General features: G+C 41.8%; 1 protein-coding gene and 1 long non-coding RNA gene across 2 annotated transcripts in view; one reads left to right on the forward strand and one right to left on the reverse strand.

Annotated features, from left to right (window-relative positions):
• LOC116669740 (uncharacterized) overlaps positions 1 to 8,808 on the forward strand; it is a 26,573-nt gene extending 17,765 nt beyond the window's left edge. The window contains exon 4 of the long non-coding RNA XR_004326844.1: positions 8,791 to 8,808. This is a non-coding gene — a long non-coding RNA (uncharacterized LOC116669740). The remainder of the gene's footprint in view (positions 1 to 8,790) is intronic.
• Positions 1 to 19,186, reverse strand: part of trip11 (thyroid hormone receptor interactor 11) — a 27,970-nt gene extending 8,784 nt beyond the window's left edge. The window contains exons 1-13 of the mRNA XM_032499694.1: positions 18,555 to 19,186; positions 14,504 to 14,580; positions 10,629 to 10,739; positions 9,405 to 9,707; positions 7,532 to 7,600; positions 6,293 to 6,458; positions 5,822 to 6,148; positions 5,501 to 5,541; positions 5,277 to 5,375; positions 4,812 to 5,015; positions 1,154 to 4,210; positions 684 to 824; positions 4 to 197 (exon numbers count right to left, since the gene is read on the reverse strand). Coding sequence (XP_032355585.1) covers positions 4 to 197; positions 684 to 824; positions 1,154 to 4,210; positions 4,812 to 5,015; positions 5,277 to 5,375; positions 5,501 to 5,541; positions 5,822 to 6,148; positions 6,293 to 6,458; positions 7,532 to 7,600; positions 9,405 to 9,707; positions 10,629 to 10,739; positions 14,504 to 14,580; positions 18,555 to 18,693 — 4,928 coding nt within the window. The 5' untranslated portion in view covers positions 18,694 to 19,186. The remainder of the gene's footprint in view (positions 1 to 3; positions 198 to 683; positions 825 to 1,153; positions 4,211 to 4,811; positions 5,016 to 5,276; positions 5,376 to 5,500; positions 5,542 to 5,821; positions 6,149 to 6,292; positions 6,459 to 7,531; positions 7,601 to 9,404; positions 9,708 to 10,628; positions 10,740 to 14,503; positions 14,581 to 18,554) is intronic.
• Positions 19,187 to 19,367: the final 181 nt, after the last annotated feature.

The raw sequence follows: 19,367 nt of genomic DNA on the forward strand, positions 1-19,367 counted from the left end.
AACCTGGCATTCTCCACAGCACTCGAGGACGTGGCCAGTTTCTCGTCCAGCAGTGCCACCCTCCTGCGTAGTTCAGTCTCCCTGTCCTCTGCACTGAGGGCTTCTCTTGTGTACGAGTCCTCAATCTCCAAGAGGTGATTCCGCAGCCTTTCCAGCTCCAAGTTGAGACGCTGTTCTTTGTCCCTCACATGCTGAAGCTGTGAAGGAAACCGAAACATCCTTCCATTTGTAGAGCAAGATAATACCACAGTAACTTTGATTCCTGAACTTTTACTGTTTCTATGCTGTTTCTATGTTTATGTTACTGGACAACATGGCAAAGGAGGCCACACTCTAGTAAAGGAACTAATTGTCTAACATGTCTTAAGTAAAACGGTACAACAAAGTAATGTGATGATGGAAAAATACACCAAACTTGCAAGATTCTTCTACTTAAATACAATTTGCAAGAGATTAACTTCACATCCAAGCAGGGTAACGTGTTTTTCGGTTGACTTTAAATAAATGTAACATGGATTGACAACTTGTAAAAATTTTAGCCAAACAAGAAAAGATGACAGAATGCCGTAGAAGGCATGCGTTGAATTTGACTTGCAGATAAAACCCAGTAGTGAGCAAACACAGATTCATATATTCACAGTTCAAATGAAAGGCTAGTGAGTGAGTATCATCTGTCCTCCTACCTCAGTTTGTATCGCAGTGGTCTCCATTTGTTTTTGCTTGAGTGCCATCATCACCTGATCTCTCTCCTGCTGGAACGCCACAGCCTTCTCCTGCATGGACTTCAGTTCATTCAGGAGTTGATTCAGCTCACCAGACTTACCCTGCATTACATCATCAACAGAGTACACCACAAATGGAACCGTTTGAAGAATAAAGGACAAAAGAAAAGCATTGTTTCCAGTCTTCATCAGCGTTTCTGGATACATGTGTTCATCAGAAGAGTTTTAAATGACAACAAAATAAATGTTGGCATCTTGCATTAAGCTACACAAGACAGATTCTCTACAAAAAAAAATTCTATTTTATTAGAAAAAAAAGCTCAGCTCACTACCAAAAGTATCAAAATGTGTTCCTATTACAGTCATAACAATACAATAAAAATTAAAGAGAAACAAACGTAATCATTCTGAAGTTTTAGTTACCCACTAACCTGCTCTTTGTCCTTTAGCATCCTCTCCACAGTTGCAGACTTCTCACTCACTGCACTCAGTTCAAACTCCTTTTCTCTCAGCAGGAGGGAAACCTGCATGTTGGTTTCCTGCAGCGCTCTGAACTCGGACTCTTTCTCTCGAGAGCGCGTAGCTACCAGCTCGTTCTCTTCCTTCAGCTTCCTCACGTCCATTTCTAGAATAAGAGCCCGCTCTTTCAGATTGGTCACCGCCTGCTTCAGCACCTCGTTGTCGTTCTCACGGTTGCGTAGTGCCTCGCTGACGTGACTCAGCTGGTCGCTTTTGGTTTTGATTAGCAGATCTTTCTCCCTCACAGACCTCTGCATGGCTTCCAGCCGCTCTTTGACCAGCCGAACATCCTCGGCCTGACTTCTCTGCTCGCTCTCTGTGGCACACGCCGAGTTCGAGAGCCGCTGGTTGTTCTCCTTAAGAGTCCTTATCATGTTCTCCCTCTCAGCCAACTGAATTCGCAATCGGAGAATTTCTTCTTGTGGTTTGTCACTGTTTGCTGTTGGAGACGCCTGGCGGCTTGGAGCGTCGGCCGTGAGCGAAGGGCCACTGGACTGAGCAACTACGACGTCAGGAGTCTGTCCAGACACAACAGCGACGCTGTCCAGTTTGCCGAGCAGGACGTCCTTGGTGGTGCTGAGCTGGGTGATGGTCTGCTGGACCTGAGCCAGTTCCTGACTCAGACTCCCAAGCCGCCTTTCCTTCTGCTCGTAGCTCTGGATCAGTCCAGCGTAGTCCACCGACAGCTTGGAGCTGCAGTCGCTGTCGGCCGAGACCTGACCCTGCAGTTTGATCAGCTCCTCCTGTAGCTGAGCCGACTCGTGCTGCATGTTCTTGACCGTGGTAATCACCTGCTGCTTCCACTCCTCCATCTTCTTCACCTGCTGCTTCAGTGTGTCCCTCTCCTGCAGCAGCTCCTCAAACTGGTTGCTGCTGACACCTCCGGAGCCGGAGCTGGAATCCCCCACTGAGGACTGCAGGACGGTCACCAGGGTTTGGCACTTCTGGGTCAACGCGTCAATCTCGATGTCCTTCTCCCTGATGATGCGGGACAGATTCTGGATGGTCTCCTTGAACATCTCTTGGCTTCCTGAGGGATCGCTAATGTTGGAGAGGCGTTGGTTCTCCTGCTGAAGCTTCGACAGTGCCGCCTCCTTCCCCGCCATGATGTCCATGAGACGGTGATAGTCCGAGCGAAGCTGGCTGTTCTCTCTGGTCTTCTCGTTGAGCACTGCAAGCACTTGCTCTCTCTCCACGGCGTACGCCTGAAGCTGCTGCTGGAGGAACATGACGTCCTGGCTGTGTCCACCCCCTCCGACCATGGACACTCTGGCGTGGAGCGCCTGGATCTCCAGATCCTTCTGCAGGACCATCTGGGACAGTTTGCCCATTTCGTCGCGAGACACCGCCAGCTGATCCAGCTGTCTGGTCAGCGAGAGGTTCTTCTCGTTCAGCTGGCTGATCTCAGTCTCTTTCTCCTTGATGCCTCTCACCAGCTTTTCTATTTCGCCCTTAGACAAGTCGTGTTTCTCGTTGCCGTTCTCCTGATTCAGAGTATGGGTCTTCTCCTCCTGCAGGATGACTTCTCCCTGCACAAGGGGGAAGTCAGCACGAACGCCACTGTCACTAAGCTGATCTACTGTGTGCTGTAAGCAGGCTATCTCTTCGTCTCTGGCATGGATGAGTCTGTCGTAGTTAAGTGTAACCTGCTGATGGCGAGCGTGAGCCTGGTCCAGCTCAGTCTGCTGAGCCTGTAGGGACTGCTGTGACACAAGGACAGAGGCCTGGAGCTCCTCCGTGGTTCTCCTCAGAGTCTGGACCTCCTCTTCTAGACCATTCCTGGAGGACTTGAGCTGTGTGATCTCTGTCTCTAGCTCTGTGATGATGTCTAAGGTCCGGGGCTCAGTCAGAGGTGGCGGCCTGCTCTGCTGATCCCTGAGTCGGTCGATCTCTTCTTTCAAATGACTGTTCTCCTCCTTCATACCCCCCAACTGTCTGTCCTTCTCCTCCAGGAACAGTTTGAAAGCATCCGCTTCCTTTGTCAAGACTAAAATACGGTTCTCCATCTCCTGCTGCAAATCGGAAGCATTTTGTTTCAAAGTGTCCAGGAAGACGTCCTTCTCCTGCAGCAGATCGGTCAGTTGCTTCTGCCCTGAAACTGTGATGGAAAGCATCTCGTTGGTGTCTCTGTGGTCGGACGCCACTTGCTCCATGTCTCTCTTCAGCTGAGCTATCTCCATGTCTTTCTCCTGGTTGAGTTTGATGGCTCGCTCGTGCTCCTTCTGTAAAGCAGAGGCATCCATGGAGCGGGCTCGAGTCAACTCCTCGATGGTCTGCTGGTACTGTCTCGCCTGCTCCGTTAGCGTCCTTTCGGTCTGACCCAATTCCTCCTCTAGCTGACATTTCTCCAGCTTTAGAGCTTCAATACGAGTGTCCTTCTCCCGCATTGTCCTGTTCAGAGTTGCCTGGCTCTCCTTTATCTGCTTGGTCACTTCCTCAGCTCTACCCAGAGCCTGCTCCTTCTCTGCCTTCAACCTTCTTATCTCCATCTTCAACTCATAGTCCTCAGACATCGCCTTCTCCAGAGAATTCCTCATCTCGTCCAATTCTCTCCTGAGGTCTGACAACTCCCTCTCCTTCCCTGCTAGTATTTCTTTAGTTCCCTGTGCCTCCGTTCCTCTCTCCCCTGACTGATCCAGTTCTGCTTTGGCAACAGAAGATCGCTCCTCTAGCTCCTGAACAGACTTCCTCAGCTCTGTGATTTCCCGTTGTGCTCCCCTGCTCTGCTCCTGTGCATGTCCCAGTTTGTCTTTCAGCTCCTCCACTGTCCGTTCCAACTCTTGTTTGACCATGTGCAGGTCGTTGAGTGTGAAAGCGCTCTGGCTAGTTTTCTCTTTTTGCGTGTCCAGCTCTTGCTCCAGTGCCCTCTTCTGGTCTTTGGTTGTGTTCAGCTGTGCAGACAGTTGCGTCAGTTCTGCCTCGGCCTCCTTCAGCTGTCCAGAGAGCTGCTCCTTCACCGAGATCATGTGCTAGAGACAGGAAAAGCAGAAACAAAACCCAAAAGTAAAAATCAGAACATTTTTTTAAATTGTCCTCATGGTGTTTTGTTGTGAAGGGTTTCCACAAGTTTTCCATTTTTAAATGTTATACTTCTTCATGTTTTGGCTTGATTTAGTTTGGCTTAGTTTTGAAATGTTTTGCTTTTTAGCATTGTGCCTTTACAGTCAGTATGCTAAATAAGTAAGTAGTATGTTAGGTAGGTATCATTTCAGAGTTTAATATTACCACAATGTGAGCGATGTCATTGGTTTGAAAAAAAAACAAACATTTGTAGTCTTATGTACATAAAACTTTTGTAGCCCTTAGACCTGCATGTGAACATAAGAAAAATAACATAACAGTAATGTGCATGTATATGTACTATGCAAATGTATGTGTACATAAATGTGTTTTGGGTATTTTAATTTGTCCTTTGTAACTAATTCCTCCGAACTGTTATTTTTTGACTCAGTGTATTGCCTTAAGCCTGCTGATTGTAAAGCACTTTGTAATTACAGAGTTTTACAAGTGCTATATTAAAAAAACTAGGATTATTAGTAGATAATCGAGGGCCACCATGGTCAGTCAGACCTGTGTTGCTTCCTGATTTTGCCGGTCTAGCTCCTCCAGCTCAGACATCAGAGTGTCCCGTTCCTCCTCAGTGTTTCTCAGGGCCTTTGCCTTTCTCTCCAGCTCTGCCTTTAGATCCTCCAGGGACTCGGGGTCACCAGACACCGTTTCATTATTCCTAACTATTTGATTCTCTGCCATTTCTAGTCTATCTTGCAGATTAAGCTGTGAAAAGACACAAAGCGTTACACTTCAGGATTGTTTTATACAGTATATAATCCAATAGACCTCAAGTCATTAAGACTGTCTTCTTATAACCATTATATCAGGAACCAGTGACTCCACATTTGCTACTCTATATGTCACAAGGGACTCATTTACTCTAAAAAAGTGCATACAGACACATGCAATAATTGTATCAATTAAGCTAATACAGATATGTTGAAGCCTGTGGGGGAAAACTCAGACTGCATCAGATAAACAAACCTTTTCTTGTTCTAGACTTTCCTTTTCTTCCCTCAACGTCGCAATAATGGTGTTCAGTTCTAAGATGTCTGCATGCTCAACCTCTTCCTTTGGTTGTGCCTAATTTTACCAAAAAAGAAAGATATCAAAGATAAGTCATTAAACGAGGGGATTAAACCATGAAAATCTACCACTAAATACATTATAAATATTCAACATGATTCATTATTTCTATTTACACTTACCTCAGCCAGGCTTTTCAGTCGCTCTATTTCATTTTCTGCAGCTGGAAAGCAGAAATTGAAATCAATATGCATGTAAATCATTAGGGGAAAACCTCATATGGCTTATATCCATGACAATATTCTACCTCTATGCAATATTGATTTGAGGTTGCTACAATACGAAAAAAAAAATAAGAGTATTGCATTAAAATAAGGAAGCACAATCAGCTTTAGCAAAGTGAGTTTCTGACAACACTGAATAGCTTTAATTAAGCGGTTCAATGTTAAGTATTCATTGGCTGTTTTCAGCATAAAATCAAAATAAGTTAAATAACTGTAAACCTGCAAGATTTGTTCTCAACATTTGGATCTCGAGCTCTAGCTGCGCTTTTTGCAGAGACTTCCCCTCCTGCTCTTGTACTCGAGTCTGAAGCTCGGCGACGGAGGCCTGCAGACGCGTGTAGTTCTGCAGCAGCCCCGTGTTTTCTTCCTGGGCCTCATCTCTCTCCTGCTGCAGGGACGCCTTTTTCGTCTGTGCCTCCTCCAGACTGGCAGACAGCTCGGCCAGCTGCTTCTCCCGCTGATCTGCTGCTTCCTGCAGGGAGCTTATGGTTTTCTGGAATTCTGACAGCTTGGAGGCATCGGATGGGGAAGAGGATTGACTACCACCTGGGCAGAAGGAGGACGGGGTTCATTGTGTGTGTTGTGCACCTCAACATTTTGGGGGTTTTAAAGCCACGATTTCTTCAGTAAAATCTCTGAGTTTATATCTTTTCCACAAGCCACCCTAACAAATACAAAAGTTAGGCTTACCACTCTGAATCTGTTCCTCCAGCTCTTCTATCCTCTCCTCGTACTCTGCTAAGTCCTCTCTATGCCGGCGTGTGATGTCGGCCATCTTCTGTCGCTGGGCGTCCTGCAGAGCTGCCAGTTCATGCTGGTGTTCATCCACCTCACGGCTCATCTCCTCTCGCAGCTCCTGTTCCAAAGCAGCAATTACATCAAGGTTAGAGTCCCAGTGTCAATGCCGTCTGTGGAAAATGTTATCTTAAATGATTTAAACCGGCATTAGTTGAAACTTTCCAACATGGGGACATCATAAACAAACTGTGAACACAACGCTGACTGGTACAAAGCTCCACAGAGCGATGAGGAACTTCTAGGGGTGGGAATCACTGGGCACCACGATTTGATTCCGATTCAGAGACCAACGATTGGATTCTAAACCGATGCATCTCGATGCAACAATTCTTTTTATGTACATTTCCATGCGTGATATTTACATTTTTGTATAAAAATATACATATAAATCAGAGTTTTTTTTAGATTTTGACATATGCAGTATTTGTCACACACAAGTTGTAATGAAATGTTTTGTCTCCCGAGGTTGTTTTTTTGTAGTCATTCCATGCTGAAGCCTTAAACATGCTGAGTCACCTTCTTTCACAGTGATCTTCCATGTCAGAGGCTCAGTCTTGTTTAAAAGATAGAGAACATGAAACATGAGGTGGTCAGATGAAATGTGGAAGTAGATCAACAGCGGTATGTGTTTTGGCAAATTATTTCATGTATGTCTTATTAGATCATGTGTGCATATTCATTTTTTTTCCCCCATTAGACCATTTTTGTGTTTTTTTCTTCACTCTTGCCTAAACTCTAAGTTGTCCATTATCCCATCCTCTTTCAGTCACTCTGTTTTCTGATTTGTACATGTCTGGAGACAGTAACTTTGAAATTTAAAAATCAATGCCTTTAAAAACTATATATATTATTACTAATATTATTACTAACATTATTATTGCTCAATATGCTCAATGCAGATAATGAACTTATCTGTATTGAGCATCAAATCATTCTAGAGAGAGTTGCGATGCATCTAATAATCGATTATTTTTCCCACCCCTTCAGTAGGGTAATATGAGCACCCCTTTTAAATACACGTTGTCATATAAACCATTGCTAATGTAAAAAAAAATAAAAACTAGCCTGCAGCCTAAGGTTGAAGATTCTTCCATAAAATATTATTTATATTGGCAACAAAGAAAAATTCACCTTAATAGTTCTTTGAAGTTTGAGAATCTCTCCCTGGTCGCCGTTACCAGCTCCTGCTGCTGTTGATGCCTGTAATAAAAAGAAATAAAAACAAAATCAGATCTCATTCAAAACACAAACGGAATTAAAGTAAGTAAATTAAAGTTTAGTTTAAGCTAGGTTATTTTATACTAATGTACAGCTATTCATTGGGGTTTCTCAGCATGTGTTTTTAACGTGCTTGGTGTGTCATAAAGATGTTTTCCAAATCAAAACAATCCAGATGAACTAAAATAAATATAAAATGGTGATTCTCGTGATTGTCTAAACCTTTTAGCATCTGGCACATTGTTCCATGTTAATATTTGTTTGCACTCTTTTGTATAGTATCAAAGTGTTTTTGTCTTATTTTTATGTACCTTGTATACCATTTTCCTATTTTAGTCGGTGTGCGTTTCTTGTTACTTGACTCGAGGAGCCTGCACAAAAATTCCTATGGGCTTGGACTGTTTGGTGTATGCACAAAATGGCAAATAAAAATCTGGAATCTATGTAGCAATCATGATGCATTTGGTAACAAAAACTGTAAAACTAAAAGCATTTAGTTGAAAGTCTCTGATAATAAGGAACATGCTTTCAAGGCATTAAGGTGACCTAGCTATAGTAAAAACAATACTTTAGTTTAGGAATACCTGAATACCAGGCCAGGAATAGTTGGGACATTTTTGGAAATAGGTTTCATTGTTTTCTTAACGAGAGTTAGATGAAAAGATTGATGCGACTCTCATATCTGTATGGTAAATATGAAGCTACAAACAGGAGACAGATAGCTAAGCTTTGCATGACGACTGGAAACGGGGGGGATGGCCAGCGTATCTCCTCACCTTTAACCCTTGTGTTGTCCTTGGGTCAAATTGACCCGATTCAAAGTGTTTTATATCAGAAATATGGATTTCTTTCAACCAAATTGCCCAAAAATAACATGGATGATTACATATGTTCTTCAGGTAAAATTAATGATTACTGTAAATGAATTTTTTGTGTGTTTTTGAAATCTTTTTTTTTTTTTTTTTTTATGGTTTCAAAACTGTATCCGGACTAAACTTTGACATATAACCATGTGTGATCCACTCAACATCCTCTGATCTTAACTATTAGTCAAAATGATAAAGTAATTTCTGCCTTTTTAACTAAAAACGAAGGTATAATTTTATATAAATGAGGTTTCTTGACCATGAATTCCAGGAATAAGTGTAAAACCTATTATTGAACCAGCTCAGGTTTTAAAAAAAGCGCCAAAAGTTAGAAAAAGTGACAAATAAATCAGAAAAAGCAACAAAAACATTGGAAAAGCACAAAAAAGTGTTTATTTTATTTTGACCTGGAAGGACAAGTTCATGGTTAACGGGAAGACAACACAAGGGTTAAAGCTTAGTTATTATTATAGATCCAGGCACGATGTGTTTTACACATTGGTTTTTATAAACAAGATATATTGTGTAAATTATTGAGCTAAGCTTCCCATCTGAAACAAGAGGGGCATCAGTTCTCTTATCTAACTCTTGCAGTGTTTCCCCTAGGACGTTCTCCGGGGGGGGGGGACGACTCTCCCCCAAAAGGTTGTTGGGCGCTGCTGGTATGTGTGAACCAGCTGTATCTCGCACATCTGTTATTTGGTTTTTGTTTTTCCGTGTGTGGAATATATACCATAATTATATAATTTTGTCACTCTTTCAGGGGGAGGTGGGGTTGTTTTGGGGGTGGGGGCGTCCCCCATTCCAATGCTAGAGGAAACACTGGTTAGAAAGTGAAAATGGTGTATTACTATTCCTTTAACTGAATGACCCAGGTGTAACTCCCTGCACCAGACCCATCTCTCCTGCTCCATCATTACCTGAGACATTTGCCTCCAGTGCACCACCTCTGCCTCCAGACGCACCACTTCTGTTGACAGCCTGTTGATCTCCTGCTGCGACCAGATGACGTCACTGAGGTCCATTTCGTCGCCGTGGAAGCCCTGGTGGGCCCCTAAGGGCCGCGACAGGTAAGAGGAAGCAGAGGAGGAGGTAGTGGTTGAGGAAGAAGTGGTGACAGGCAGCATGGCGGGGCCGGCGGAGGCAGACTGAGCCGACAGCTGCAGCGTCCGGACTTCTTCCTGGAGGCCTGTCTGCCGAGCTTTCAGGTGACTGATCTCTACCTACGAGGATGGAAGGAAGGAAGGAGGAAGCGTTAGGGCCGTATTATACCGAGCACTAACATAAGCTTCACAGCCACATACTGTCTTGACAAGACTTAGGTTTTGTTGTGTGAAACAAAGTGCACAGAGATTCCTGTGGGGTTTCTTACAGAAAGTATATGGACCGTTTATGATTAAAGCTGAGGTAGGTGGTATATTTTGCTCAACAGTGTCGCCCACAGCAGGTTCCGGAAGTAACAAGAAAATGCAATTTCTCCATTGACAATTGGAGTATAAGCCATAAAATCGTAACGATTGATGGTAGACTTAAAACCAGCTACCACATGATTAAGCGATTGTATATGCTCATATAGATGCCAAAAGTTCATGGGGTACTAACCTTGTTTTTAGATAAATGTCTTATTTGTGATGTCTTGGATAAGTACTTAATTACCCACAATCTCGAACAATCCCCAGAGATGCATCTGATTGGTGGAACTCATGCAGGTGAGGAGGGGGAGCTGTCGATACCCGATCTGTGAGCATGCGCAAGATAATCCAGTTTCAGGAGGATTTACGACGCTGCACGAATCACGATCTGTTCTCACACTTTTGGGGGATTTTCTGTTCGTTTTTCACTCTAAATGTTATGTTGTATGTTTATGAGTGACGTGGGAGCTGGTTAGCCTAAGGCATGGGCTAAAACTCTTTATATACGGATTTTTTCAGACGTCAATGTGTGAAATGAATGGGAAATTTACTTCCGGAACCCAAGGTCTCTCGGAGGAGGGGCGGGACTGTTGAGCTCTGTTGAGTTGAACTAGACATGTTATTTAGTTATGTAAATATGGGGTAAGACACAGCTTTGACCTTTCTCTCTTAAAGGATATATTTGAGCAGACATCATCGAAATGCTTGCATTATCAATACAAATGTACATACATCTTTCTGTTGCAGAAGGCTTCTGTACTCTGCAGACTGTCCATTAATCTGGATCTCCGATGCTTCCAGCTTCTCCTCGAGTTCTGCATAGAGCTTTCTTAATCTGTCATACTGCAACAGAGACGGAGAAGGGAGGAGGTCAATAACAGAATAAATATGGAGGAAATTGTCATTTTCCTTATCTGATATACAGTACTGTGCAAACGTTTTAGGCAGGTATGAAAGAATGCTGTAAACTAAGAATGCTTTAAAAAACAGAAGTGTTAATAGTTTATTTCATCAATTAACAAAATGCAGTGAATGAACAGAAGAGGAATCTAAATCAAATCAATATTTGGTGTGACCACCCTTTTTCTTCCAGACAGCATCAATTCTTCTCGGTACACTTGACCACAGTTTCTGAAGGAACTCGGCAGGTAGGTTGTTCCGAACATCTTGGAGAACTGACCACAGATCTTCCTAAAAACCTTCTGTCTCTTCATGTAATCCCAGACCATGATGTTCATGGCTCTATGGGGGCCATGTCATTCCTTCCAGGTCTTCTTGTTTTTCTTCACAGTGAAGATAATAATAATAATTACCTTGGGGTTGTTGTCCTGCTGAAGAATAACTTTGGACCCAATCATACGCCTCTCTGATGGTATTGCATGATGGGTAAGTATCTGCCTGTATTTCTCAGCATTGAGGAACAAATGTCCACCACCACTTGGAGAAACGCAGCCCCAGACTTGCATGGAACCTCCACCAAGATTCCCTGTTGCCTGCAGACACTCATTATTGTAGCACTCTCCAGCCCTTCGGGAAACAAACTACCTTCTGCTACAGCCAAATATTTCACCTGCTGCCATTTTTCTGCACCCCCGTTAATATGTTTTTGTGCGTAGTTGAGTCGCTTGGCCTTGTTTCCATGTCAGAGGTCTGGCTTTTTGGCTGCAACTCTTCAATGAAGACCACTTCTGGCCAGACTACCAGACAGTAGATGGGTGTACCTGGTCCCACTGGTTTCTGCCAGCTCTGAGCTGATGTCACTGCTGGACATCTTCCCATTTCAAAGGGAAATAAGCTTGATGTGTTTTTCATCTGCTGACCATTCTTAGTTCACACCATTTTATCACACCTGCCTAAGACCTTTTGCACAGTACTGTACAGGAAGGTGGTCAGAGCTCAGAGAGATGCTAAAGGGCTCTTCAGCTGGATGGATGTGTATTAACAAAGTGATCTTCACCCATCCCATAGAATAAAGCCGGAGTAGTCCAATATTTTGCTAATATTAACAAATTCTATGAAAAGATCAAAAACAATGCGTTGGTCCATCTTTTAATACTTTCCGACTTCCGTACCCAGCCTGTGGCCCAGAACAGTTGCACAGTCTCTTTTATATAGACTTTAGTGGTCCCCTAATACTGTATCTGAAGTCTATTTTACAGTGGTGTGAAAAAGTGTTTGCCCCCTTCCTCATTTCCTGTTCCTTTGCATGTTTGTCACACTTAAGTGTGTCGGAACATCAAACCAATTTAAACAATGGTCAAGGACAACACAAGTAAACACAAAATGCAATTTGTAAATGAAGGTGTTTATTATTAAAGGTGAAAAAAAATCCAAATCATCATGGCCCTTTGTCAAAAAGTGATTGCCCCCTAAACCTAATAACTGGTTGGGCCACCCTTAGCAGCAACAACTGCAACCAAGCATTTGCGATAACGTGCAATGAGGCTTTTACAGCGTCCTGGAGGAATTTTGGCCCACTCATCTTTGCAGAATTGTCCTAATTCAGTTACATTAGAGGGTTTTCGAGCATGAACGGCCTTTTTTAAGGTCATACCACAACATCTCAATAGGATTCAGGTCAAGGCTAGGCCACTCCAAAGTCTTCATTTTGTTTTTCTTCAGCCATTCGGTGGTGGACTTGCTGGTGTGTTTAGGATCATTGTCCTGCTGCAGAACCCAAGTTTGTTTCAGCTTGAGTACACGAACAGATGGTCGGACATTCTCCTTCAGGATTTCTTGGTAGACAGTAGAATTCATAGTTCCTTTTATCACGGCAAGTCTTCCAGGTCCTGAAGCAGCAAAACAGCCCCAGACCATCACACTACCACCACCATATTTTACTGTTGGTATAATGTTCTTTTTATGAAATGCAGTGTTCCTTCTACGCCAGATATACTTGGACACACACCTTCCAAAGAGTTCCACTTTTGTCTCATCGGTCCACAGAATGTTGTCCCAAAAGTCTTGGGGATCATCAAGATGTGTTATGGAGAAATTGAGACGAGCTTTGATGTTCTTTTTGCTCAGCAGTGGTTTTCTCCTTGGAACTCTGCCATGCAGGCCATTGCCCAGTCTTTTCCTGATGGTGGAGGCATGAACGCTGACCTTAACTGAGGCAAGTGAGGCCTGCAGTTCTTTGGACGTTGTTGTGGGGTCTTTTGTGACCTCTTGGATGAGTCGTCGCTGCGCTCTTGGGGTAATTTTGGGCGGCCGGCCACTCCTGGGAAGGTTCACCACTGTTCCATGTCTTCGCCATTTGTGGATAATGGCTCTCACTGTGGTTCGCTGGATTCCCAAAGATTTGGAAATGGCTTTATAACCCTTTCCAGACTGATAGATCTCAATTACTTTCTTTCTCAATTGTTCCTGAATTTCTTTGGATCCTGGCATGATGTGTAGCTTTTAAGGATCTTCTGGTGGACCTTACTGTGTCAAGCAGCTCTTATTTAAGTGATGCCTTGATTGTGAACAGGTGTGGCAATAATCAGTCCTGGGTGTGGCATGGGAAATTGAACTCAGGTGTGGACAACCACAGTTATAGTAAGTTTTAACAAGGGGGCAATCACTTTTTCACACAGGGCCATGATGGTTTGGATTTTTTTTCACCTTTAATAATAAACACCTTCATTTACAAATTGCATTTTGTGTTTACTTGTGTTGTCCTTGACTATTGTTTAAATTGGTTTGATGTTCCGAAACACTTAAGTGTGACAAACATGCAAAGGAACAGGAAATGAGGAAGGGGGCAAACACTTTTTCACACCACTGTATATAGACCGTAGTGGTCCCCTAATACTGTATCTGAAGTCTCTTTTATATAGACCGTAGTGGTCCCCTAATACTGTATCTGAAGTCTCTTTTATATAGACCTTAGTGGTCCCCTAATACTATATCTGAAGTCTCTTTTATATAGACCTTAGTGGTCCCCTAATACTGTATCTGAAGTCTCTTTTATATAGACCTTAGTGGTCCCCTAATACTGTCTCTGAAGTCTCTTTTATACAGACCTTAGTGGTCCCCTAATACTATATCTGAAGTCTCTTTTATATATACCTTAGTGGTCCCCTAATACTGTATCTGAAGTCTCTTTTATATAGACCTTAGTGGTCCCCTAATACTATATCTGAAGTCTCTTTTATACAGAACTTAGTGGTCCCCTAATACTGTATCTGAAGTCTCTTTTATATAGACCTTAGTGGTCCCCTAATACTGTATCTGAAGTCTCTTTTACATAGACCTTAGTGGTCCCCTAATACTGTATCTGAAGTCTCTTTTATACAGACCTTAGTGGTCCCCTAATACTGTATCTGAAGTCTCTTTTATATAGACCTTAGTGGTCCCCTAATACTGTATCTGAAGTCTCTTTTACATAGACCTTAGTGGTCCCCTAATACTGTATCTGAAGTCTCTTTTATATAGACCTTAGTGGTCCCCTAATACTGTATACCTCATCAATACCTCATAAGGAGATTTCCAACAATTACATTACCAGAGCCATTGAGCCACACAGGAACTACTTAAGATCACAAGTCAAAAAGTATATACTGTAGTGAGAAAAGCATATAATTTTACTCCTTGACTCTGAGTTTGTGCACAAAGAATCTCACCTCAGATTTTTGAGTGTTAAATGCAGCCTCTATGTCAGCCAACTTGGAATTGGACACCTGCAGTTCTGTGGCGGCATCTACAGTACATGGACAAAAACTGCATTTAATATATCGCAATATTCACAAGTTAACAGGAAGAACAGGCAGCATTCATTTAATGCATAAAAAAGCATAATCCACAAACATATTTTGTTTTTTCTCATGCACGCAGTAAGAGATACATAAAGGGTTATTTTATTGAGTTTTCTGATAAAAATGAGAAAAATGTTGACGTTTATCTACAATGACACGCCGCAAATTCAAGATATACCAACTGGTGACTTTTTTTCCCATTCTCTACCTGAGTCACACATAGATCTGCTTTCCCAGGCTCACATGACAAACAAACATGCCCGGTTGAGCAGGGTGACATGTCTAGAGATTGTATGTGATGTTAACAGCTGATGAAGCTCAGCCACCACATTCCATTACTACAGGAACTAAAATAAAGCCTACAGGCAAATCTAGTTGCAGTCAATAGCCTCTGTTTTTAAAAATATTCTTAAAAGATGGAGGCAAGGCCTGGCACACAGAGTGCTTCACAGCTGGCCCATTGCTCCGTACTCAGTGATAAGACTTTATACTTTTTGTTATGCTGTGAGTTGGAGATCTGCGGCCAAAGTTCTCCAAAGCTTTATCACTCGCTTCTGTTTGCTTAAGAATGATGATACTTTGGGGTTAACTGTGCCAAATGAGATGGATAACAGAATAGAAGTTCTTTAATTATTGCATTTTTACATCATAAAATACTCTTGAGAACAAACTTAGGTCTAGAACTGGAGCTAACCAGGCAAACTGGTGACTTACTGAATCATTACATTCAGAATGTGGCATTATTTTGAAGGGGCTATCCCTAGCATTTGATTTGATCATGAACCCTGGCTGTAATCGGTGAGACTATCAGTCTGTTAGCAGCTCCACTGACAACGAATAAAGGGGTGACTGCATCGACTGCAAATATTTGCTTGGGATTTTACACCCAAATAACTTATTTACGTTGAACTGTAAGTTCTGTAGCTGAAAATGCTCGACTTTAACCATCATCTATCAAAATAAAGACTTCTGATGGGGATAAATATATATGTCATATGAGTTCAACCAAAGCATGTGGGTTGCATTGAAAACTGGCAGAACCATATCATTAACCCCCGCCAGAGGTAGGCGGTGTACAGGCATTGGGATACCATGCATCTTTTAAAAGCACCTTAACACTTATGACCCAAGTAAGAGTTCTTCAGTCTGTTTTCTAAGTCAATACTCTGGCGCTACTAATATTTGTGTTGTTCTTGGGTCAAATTTGACCCATTTTGAGAAAAAAAAAAAAGGAATCTTTATCTGAAAAGTGTCTTTCAACCAAATTTTCAGAAAAATAACGCGTATTGTTCCACACACCGCTCTTCACAAGTAAAATAAATGATCAGCCCACTGCTTTCTTTAAATGTGGATGTTTTATTCAAATTTATAGCATTCAAAAGCCTTTATTTATGAAAGACCATTGAACAGAGTGACTAAAATGTCCAAAAAAGCTTAAAAAACATAGGGGGAAACCCACAAAAGGCACAGAAAGAAAAAAAGAAAGAAAAACATCAGGGGGGAAAGCAACAAAAGGTTTTATAAAAAGACGACCAAAACGTTGAAAAAAAGGTTTCAATTTTGAGCGAGAAAATAAAAAGTGTCACGGTCGACAAGTAGACAACACAAGGGTTAACCTGAACCGGACAGGAAAAGTTTGACTATTGTGGAACACACTTGATTGATTGCAAATATGTGGCAGACCGTCCTATCTACACATCGGCAGGTAGGTACAGTAGACTCACACCCAAAAGCAGTGCAGTGGTGGTATAAGAAAAAGCACTACACACTGTAATGAAGCTGTACACTGTATGTCACCTTGGCAGTCTTGAAGATGCAATAGCTAAAAGCTGCAGAAACAAAGAAAACTAAGAGGCACTCAGATTTAAATGCTGACATTCAAATCTGTGGGCGCAGATATAAAATGCTGAAGGTGTGATTCACAGTCGAAAGAGGTACTATTCTAGTTCACTGCTGATGAAACAGTTAGGATGCAAAACCCAAACAAACACTGTCATGCAAGTAGTCCAGCTCTCATTCAGCGTCAACAGAGCTTTAGAAAAGGGAGTTCTGGGTGTTGTAATGTTTACATATGTCCGCTCATCCACATGAGAACAACACTATCTTTAAAACACCAGATAAACAAAGCAGCAGTACATTATAATACGTGGATAGACATTCAGTGCATCTCTAACTGCCTACGTAAAGTTAGCTTTTTCCCCATAATTGAGTCACTGTCACATTTTTCTTAGACTGGGACATGTACATGGTCAGTCATAAGTCTTCAAACAGTTCATGTTTTACCAATGTGATTACAACATCATTGCAATTAGTTCAGAATAGAGAAATATCGGTTATTTATTTGACTGCAAATGACCTAGATCTAACTATTTTTTGAACGGACACTGATAACTCTTATTAATCCCAGGTGGGATTAAACATACTGTATATATACAGCCAGTTGCCAAATAACTCACAAAAGTTACAAAATTCAGTTAGTTTTTGTGAGAAGTGTTGATTTAACTTTATGTATTTTTTCTTAAAGTGTAATTTGTGGAGCTGTTGAATTGCACTGTGTTATACTATACTGGGTACCAAAAATCTGGTTCCACTATGGAACCCGTTCCTACGCAACCGGTAGGAATCAGACTGGATTAGAACGCAAATTTTGGTTCCAAAAGGTGTGGACTGAAATATTTTCTCTCTGACGCTCCAAAACGGACATAAAAATATCACTCTCTCTCTCTGTAGTCTACCGTTAGCTAGCTGTAGTAAATGCCAGAGTTTCCCTCCGGGCTCTGGTTAGCATACCAACTCAACATTTATTCTGTGGTTACTTGGTAATAGTGTAACTGTTATTTATTGTTCAGTTAATGTAGTTGTGTGTAAAGTGACTTAGGTTTACTTATTATATATATTTAAGTACTTAAATCGTTAATACATTGTTACATTTAAATTAGTATTTTTTTTTAATATACGAAAAGATCCTTACTTTGATGTCAGAATCGTTTAAAAGTTTAAAAATTTAAAAGTACTAAAACTAACCCTACTTATACTGAGAGGTGTTTCCGTGATTAAGGCTATAATATAAATATTAGAAACAACACTTAATATAACCACTACATTGAAGTCTTCTCCAAAGCCAAAATAAATTATAACCTTCAAAAAGGTTGAACTTATTGCAGGACTGTTATATTATTGTGTTTTAGACTTATTGACCTGTTAGTTTTAGACGGTTGTACCCAAAAATTGGCAACTGAGTCTATGCCTTACATATTAGTTCAAGCACTGTCTACTTATTACATCATTTAGATGTTAGAAGTCATCTTTCAGTGGTCAGTTTAATAAGCTTGCCTTTCATCTCTTGTTAGCGGACATTTGCTTTCAATTATGACAGCTGAGTAAAGTCCAACATCTTTATATTTCAGGTCCTAGGCTACTTAATTCAGGGGCCTAATTGATACAATGAAATAAAGAACAGCCAATGTAAACATCTTTATAGATTTTATCACTTACAGTTAATCAGCTAAAACTTTTTGGTAGTTTTCCAGTTAACTGGATACTTTTTTATTAATGCAAGCAATAGTTCTTTATGATATTGTTTCAGTTAATGGCAGTTTTCTTGTAAGATATCTTTAACTGCTCAATGTAATGACCTTTATTATTTTCAAGGTTGCTGCCTCCCAAGACAGCAGAGATAGTTTTTACAAACTTCCTAAAGGACCAGTCAGGTGGTAAGACCAAGGAACCTAAAGGAACTCGTAGTGGGTGCTTTTTTTAAATGTTGGTACACACTGGAAGTATTAAGCCGTGATTTCACATATGTACAAAATACATTGGAAGGAAAAAAGTATGCTCTCTACTACAGTTGTGTGTAATGCACCAACTTGTGATTATGTGACACCCAGAGATTAAAAAAAAAGACATGAAGCAGCCTTACCTCCTACTTCCTCCACCCCTTCCAGTAGCATGTCTTTGGTAAAGTTGGATATCTGCCCGGTGAATGAGGACAGGCTACCACCGACCTGGCCCAGCGACTGGCCGAGGCCGGAGCCGAGTCCACCCAGCCACGATGACATCTCGAGGAGGGCTACAAACAAAAACAAAGCAGGGCCGAAGAGGACCAGGGGGGGCTAGCCTAGCTTTGACTCCCGAGGTGACACAGTAAACTAGGTCATGAAGCTCAACTGTAAGCTCTACACCACAAACACCACTTTAACTTCCAAATCCACTTTCATCTTCCGAAACCAAGTCGCTTTTCGGGCTGACAGACGCTCATTTAGCAAAGAGCCCGGCTAATAACAGCTGGTCGTTTGCCTGAAGGAATTTTTTCGAGACAAGCTAGGCTATGCTAAGCGTCGTTATATCCCAGTCAAACAGCCTCTACCTTAGATTACGGCCTTATGTGGGGGTCTGTGTCGTCTACGGCTGAGTGTGAGTGGTATTTCAGCGGTTTTTAGCCGGTCTAAACAACACAGCACCCAGAAAGTGCCACCTAGACTGCTGCAGCCGATATCAGGTCAGCTGCAGCGATGGCTGTCAGGTTTGACGTGGACACGGAAACGGTGCATTGTGGGATACTGGAGGACCAACAAAATCAAGTTGCGTTCAAGAACCAGATAAATTAAAGATAATCTTTAACTACAGTAAACGCATCTAAATCATAGACGATCTAAACGTACATTTACATATTTTAAGATTATGAATAGTATCACTGTAATTCATTTGTAATGTTAATGTTTAAAAGGTAATA

The sequence above is a fragment of the Etheostoma spectabile genome, chromosome 20 (assembly GCF_008692095.1).
Source record: "Etheostoma spectabile isolate EspeVRDwgs_2016 chromosome 20, UIUC_Espe_1.0, whole genome shotgun sequence".
Taxonomy (NCBI): Eukaryota; Metazoa; Chordata; class Actinopteri; order Perciformes; family Percidae; genus Etheostoma; species Etheostoma spectabile.